A 6,301-nucleotide genomic window follows, 5' to 3' on the forward strand; every position below is an offset into this window, starting at 1 on the left:
AGCTTACTACCCAGGGCTTTCCCCAGTGAAAGTATGACTCCAACTGTTCCTCTCCCTCTGCCCAAGTGATGCAAACAGAGATTCACCACTAACTCATGTCATCTGGATCTGCAGACTCATGTCGATATGGTCCCTTTAAAAGTATTCTTGGAAATAATGAACAATCTTTGCTTGGTGTGTAGCAGACAGGCTTCTGTAAAATATCAGAGATCATGTTTTCATCCTGATTGCTAGAACTTCCTATTTATTAGCTTGTTGTCATATCCTTATACTGGGATACAGTTTAGGGGACTGGCAATGGGAGGAGTCATAAGAACGGCCATAGTTGGTCAGACCCAAATGCCCATCTAGCCCAGTATCCTGTCTTCTGACAGTGGCCATTGCCAGGTGCCTCAGAGGGAATAAACAGAACGGGTAATCATCAAGTGATCCATCCTTAGCTACCTACGTTTCCAGGTCAATCCAACCTAAGCTGGTGCTGACAGCAAGTTCCCACTAATGGTTATTCACAGACATGTGAGATGAGCTTGGTAGTTCTCGTTCCAGTTTCTAGTGGAACTGTTGTCTACATTACCAAAAACAGAAAAACCCACCCCTCTTCAGTTGGCACTCACTGGCATTATCAATAGCCTCAGTAGAAAGGCCAAGGATTAAATGGTTATGGGCCCTGAACTATTTTCATCCCACCTGAAAGGTCAGCTGAGGCACACTGATAGGGGGGAGCCTGCTCTGCTACTGACTGTACTGCTACCTGATCTGTGAACAAAGGACTTCAGACTCCTGGGCTGTCAATCTGACACTTTATATTACTACTAAGATGTTCAGAAGATCACACTGAATAGTTATATTTTTTTTTAACAGTTATTCCTGTAACTCTCCATGACAGGGTGTCAAGCCTCCGGATGCGTCAATCAGATTGTGCTTTCTAGAGTAATTTTTCCACAAATATAAAAAAATTAAAAAAGTTATCACCAGAAATATTAACACCCATTAGGAATATCACAAGATGGCCTAGTGCAGGGGTTCTCAAAGTTCATTGCACCACAACCCCCTTCTGACAACAAAAATTACTACATGACCCCAGGAGCAGGGACTGAAGCCTGAGCCTGCCTGAGCCCCGCCATCCTGGTGGGGGTGCCAAAACCTGAGCCCCACCCCCCAGGTGGAGTGGGAGCAAAGCCAAAGCTCAAGGGGTTCAGCCCCAGGCAGGGGGCCAGTAACCTGAGCCCTGCCACCCAGGGCTGAAGCCCTCAGACATTCTTCACTTCACTTTCCAGAGACTATAAAGATTTAACAGAGTTCTCTGAGAGACTAACGAAAAACGATCAAGTGTTTGTCTTGACAAATCACTAAATAGGCATTTGTAGAGGATTTTGCTGGGGGTGAAAAAACAAGCATGACTGGTCTAAAAAAAAGCCATCCAAACCCAGAGGGAGTGAGGCTACGGGAGCAGCATAGGGGCAGGGCTTGCACCATCATGCTGCATGTGAGGGGCAGTGCTTGGCCTAAGGAAAAAAAAAAAAAAGAGCCCAGAGAAAAAGTGGCCCCCAAGTTAAATGTAAAACCCCATGGGCTACAAGTAAATAAAAATTGCCACTGGGTCCTTAAAAAGTAAGCCCAAATATTGCTTAATTGGAACTACTTAGGCAACCCCATGGTGGGCCTGTGTAAGATACAGCAGGCCACAGTGCTGCTTGCTACAGCCTCACCAGACACATCCCTCCCACAACACTCCTCTTCATTCCTCATGCAAAAAGCAAAGGAAGATCACAGATCTGCAACATGTATTGTTTCAGAGTAACAGTCGTGTTAGTCTGTATTCGCAAAAAGAAAAGGAGGACTTGTGGCACCTTAGAGACTAACCAATTTATTTGAGCATGAGCTTTCGTGAGCTACAGCTCACTTCATCGGATGCATACCGTGGAAACTGCAGCAGACTTTATATATACACAGAGAATATGAACCAATACCTCCTCCCACCCCACTGTCCTGCTGGTAATAGCTTATCTAAAGTGATCATCAAGTTGGGCCATTTCCAGCACAAATCCAGGTTCTCTCACCCTCCACCCCCCCACACACAAACTCACTCTCTTTGTCACTTTGGATGGGCTATTACCAGCAGGAGAGGGAGTGTGTGTGTGGGGGGGTGGAGAGTGAGAAAACCTGGATTTGTGCTGGAAATGGCCCAACTTGATGATCACTTTAGATAAGCTATTACCAGCAGGACAGTGGGGTGGGAGGAGGTATTGTTTCATGATCTCTGTGTGTATATAATGTCTGCTGCAGTTTCCACGGTATGCATCCGATGAAGTGAGCTGTAGCTCACGAAAGCTCATGCTCAAATAAATTGGTTAGTCTCTAAGGTGCCACAAGTACTCCTTAACATGTATTGTGTGTAACATCTCATTCCGGTGCCACAAGTGGGTAGTATTCGGGGGATAATTCCTCCTTCATTTAGGTGGATGGCAGAAAGGAGTCTCATATTCAAACCCTACCGAGGGGCATGCCAAGTGGCAAACGTGATCATATTTAGAATATCTGCATAATCTACAGTGAGCAGCATCTGATTTTGGTGACCAATCTGAGTGCTTATTTTGTGGAAGGAACTTGGAAAGAATATCCCTCCTGCCATTTGACCCCCAGAAGGGAGAGAGAAGAAAGGGGGATACAGAACCCCATTTTACATGGAATAACTAACATTGATTGGCTGCTTAAGTTACAGGGGGATTCAGATGACATAGACCACAATACAACTGCCACCACCATACACACAGAAGTCACAGGTCTACCCACCAGATATCCCAAGTGCTCCTCCCTTCTTGCAAGCCAAAAAAAAAAAGTGATTGACAATATTCTGCTTTGAAACCTGCAAAGTAGCATTCAAAAGAGCAAGGTATTCTAGATTGAGCAATTTTAAAAATGCAGTCTCTAGGATGGCAATTTTAGACTTAAAGCTCTGCTTGTAGTCACATAATTTAACAAGTCTACTATGTGACCCATCGAAAACCAAACAACCATTTTTCTAACTTATTGAGCCAATTTTACTGACAGATAAGTTGTTTACTGTCAGTTTGATTTCTTGTAAAAAAGTATTAAATTCACCGTCAGTTTAAAAATATTACTGACTTCCAGTAATCCAGAAAGCAGCACCAGAACCTAGTCCCAGTCTGTTTTTTGCTCGTTAAGGGGCTGCCATGTGAGAGAGTGTAACCAATAAATCATGTAAAATTTGTGATTATTCTGTATGTCAAGTCCTATTTTTGCAGACGTGTGCCAGACACTTACACTCTGCATGTTTCTGTTGTGCCCTTCCACCCTCAGTTTGGCACCAAGGAGGTGGAATTAATTTTCGAGGCATCTAACAATTAAATTGGGAGCAGCCTAGTTAGGACAATGTTTTTGCTGAGGAAATTCAGTTTCAAGACAGCTGTGCAAAGTAAACAAACAACCTTCTACTAGGAAGTCCACATGACCTCTTGGGTTACATCCAGTTGATCATCAGTTGGCCAATTTCAACAAAGATGGCCACTTCTGGCATTTACAGATAATGTGCTTTTGAATAGTGTACAGTATACCCAGAACGGAAAAACATTTTTGCTGAATGACTTGTTCACTACAAAATGGATAAAGGAGATGAAATTTCACTATTACTAAACAAGAGAATAATACACTGTAATTAAGAGATAAGTATTAGTATTACACTTGAGACAAAAAACAGCCTGTAATAGGGGGAGAGGAAATGTTATTGCTTAAAGTTAACACATAGAGGTTGAACATTTTAAAATGCACAGAATTCCGTACTTGTAACATGGTAGATTATAAATACTGAAAGAATTAAAAAAAACTAATTTACTTTTCACCACATATGCCATTTAACTATCTGGTTTTTTTTTCTCTCATCCTGGACAAGTGAAAAACTATTCAGGTTTCACTATTGTTTTCAGTCAATTTCAGTTCCAATGCTAGGATATTATAGTTGCAATTACTCCATAGGAATATTTAAACAGAAACCAGAAAATGTTGAATGAAACCAAACGTAAAGTAGTAGTACATTACTAAACACAACACTTAAGTCTGGAGCTTAAACTGTGTGACATTATTTCCAGTTATAAAAGGTTACCTGTAGAGCAGTTTTAAAAAGTCACCCTTTAAACACAGACCTCCCCGTTGAATAAACTCACACTTATGATAATAGAGAACATTATTCTTAGATATTTCCGCAATTTTTTTAAAAAATAGTTAAGATTAGAGGGATACAGTTTTCACCTTCATTCCCAGCTGTGAACTGCCATGTGGCACTGTTGTCCCCTATTAGCCAGCTGCCACATTCCAGTCCAGATGTGGTTACATTTCACTGGTGAGTGCAAGGATTTCTGTACACAATATTTCTGTAAAGCACTTTAGGATCTCTCAAAGAGGAAAAAAAGTGCTATCTAAAACCAAGATCATCAGTGTTCAAACAGTAGTTGCCTGTCTCAGTCAAGGAGACAGAAAAGGCACAACATGAGCTCCTTTAACAGATTTTTTTTAAAAATTATCTACAGTCCACCCATCTTTTTCTTCCTTCTAGATAGCTACTTTGAGGGGAAAGTTGACTGTGCAACTCAGCTTTCCAAGAAAGGCAGATTTAGCAGCCTGCAGCTCACCATGATAGGCATTTTCACAAGGCTACCTCCTCCATACAGATGCCCAAGGTCTCCGGGCACATTCTGTAAGAGCAAATGCTTGTGCCAATATCTTGTTTAAAAGCCCTCACCTCCCTGCTGCTCAGCTGTTGACCCCCCCCACACACACACACACTTCGCCCCAGAGGTGGCCTTTTGTCAGTGTTAATTGCTAATTGTATGACCCCCCCCTTCCCCAAAGCTAGGTAACCCCTAGCCTCCAAAACACCCTCTTCCTTGGCACCCTCCCCCTAGATAACTACTGCCCCACTCTCCTCTATGCATATAATCCCCAGGGGCTGGCACCCACCTGATCCTCAAATCCAGTCACCCTCTGGCCCCCTCTCCCTAGCTAACTCCCACCCCACCAGCCCCCCCTTTAACTCCCTCCTCCCCAGCTGCCCCCCACAACCTCCCTACTGAGCCAGACACCTGCCCGCCTACATGGCTCCCCCGTTGCAAGGAGCCACGCCGCCCCGGGGCTCCCATTAACCCCCCGGGCTGCTGCCCGCCACTCACCTGAGCCGGGGCGGGGGCAGCCACAAGCGCTTGCTGCTGCCGCCGCACAGGAGCCCCGGAGCTGCAGCCCCTGCCCAGCCGGGCATGGAAGGGCCCCCGCAGGAGACACCCGCGAACCCCCCGCGCCGCTGCCATAGGCCCTGACTGAGCCCGGCCCGCACGGATCCGCTACCTGCGGGCGGCCTCACGCTGCTTCTGCCCCGGACAGCAGCCGACGCTGCCGGCCTGAGTCACGTGGAGGGGAGAGGCCCCAACCAGCCAATCGCAATGCGGGGACGGCCGAGGTCGCCGTGCCGCATGCTGGGAGTTGTAGTTCCTCAGCCGCTTCGGGGGCGCAGGTGGTGTCAGGCTGAAAGAAGTAAAAACAAAAAAAACAACACTTTTTTTTTTTTGTAGTCTTAGATTTTCAGGTTTTTTCTGCCTTGTGTTCCCTGGAAGACTCAGAACACCTGAAGAACTGGCAGGGATTTTGATATCAGAAATACCACCGCAAAATGGACAATAGGATTGTTATTCGGACTGTTCAAAAGTTTGTTTTTGCTAATTCCTGGTTAGCTCAAGTATATGAGAAACATTTGCAAGAAAAGATATTTTTGTTCAAAGTCCTCAAAAGGACTGAGAAATCTCCCAGTCCATTTCTCTGGGTCCTCCAAGGAGTTCTCTAGCAAAAACAGGGAAAACAAAACTTTACAGACTCAGTACTTCTAAATTTAAAAAAATAATTAAAAAAATCCTTTAATGGTGGAGACTGATAGGTAATCATGCTTCCATTTTGCTTTATAAAGCACACGTTTGCTCCAATTGATGGCAATATGCTAGTTCAGTTGATGGTAATATGCTGGTACCTTTCATTCCTACTATTGTTTTTCTTGAAAATAATATTGCACCACAGACATTTTGTATATATGCAGAAATTGAACAGTAGGTCTCTACCAACTGTGGTCCAAATCCTGTTTTCAGTTATCAAAAGCTTAAACCCCTACCATTTGAGCTAAAAAGGCAACACATTTAGTTATGATTAAGCAGCTGGCTGTTACAGTCACTGTTCAATTAAGCAAACAAATATTTTCAATAATAAAGACAATGACAGGTTTCAGAGTAGCATCCGTGTTAGTCTG

General features: G+C 44.1%; 1 protein-coding gene across 9 annotated transcripts in view; it reads right to left on the reverse strand.

Moving 5' to 3' along the window:
* Positions 1–5,413, reverse strand: part of MOCS1 (molybdenum cofactor synthesis 1) — a 51,543-nt gene extending 46,130 nt beyond the window's left edge. For 6 of the 9 annotated variants that reach the window (XR_012158197.1, XM_073338573.1, XM_073338568.1 and 3 more), the window contains exon 1: positions 5,184–5,413. Coding sequence is in view for 6 of the 9 variants with exons in the window: in XM_073338573.1 (XP_073194674.1) it covers positions 5,184–5,318 (135 nt within the window). In the remaining 3 variants the exon portion in view is untranslated. Of the gene's footprint in view, positions 1–3,449; positions 4,631–5,183 lie in introns of those variants that run through there. The other 3 variants (XM_073338570.1, XM_073338571.1, XM_073338572.1) reach the window with 3 other exon arrangements.
* Positions 5,414–6,301: the final 888 nt, after the last annotated feature.

Source organism: Lepidochelys kempii, chromosome 3 (genome assembly GCF_965140265.1).
Source record: "Lepidochelys kempii isolate rLepKem1 chromosome 3, rLepKem1.hap2, whole genome shotgun sequence".
NCBI lineage: Eukaryota > Metazoa > Chordata > Testudines > Cheloniidae > Lepidochelys > Lepidochelys kempii.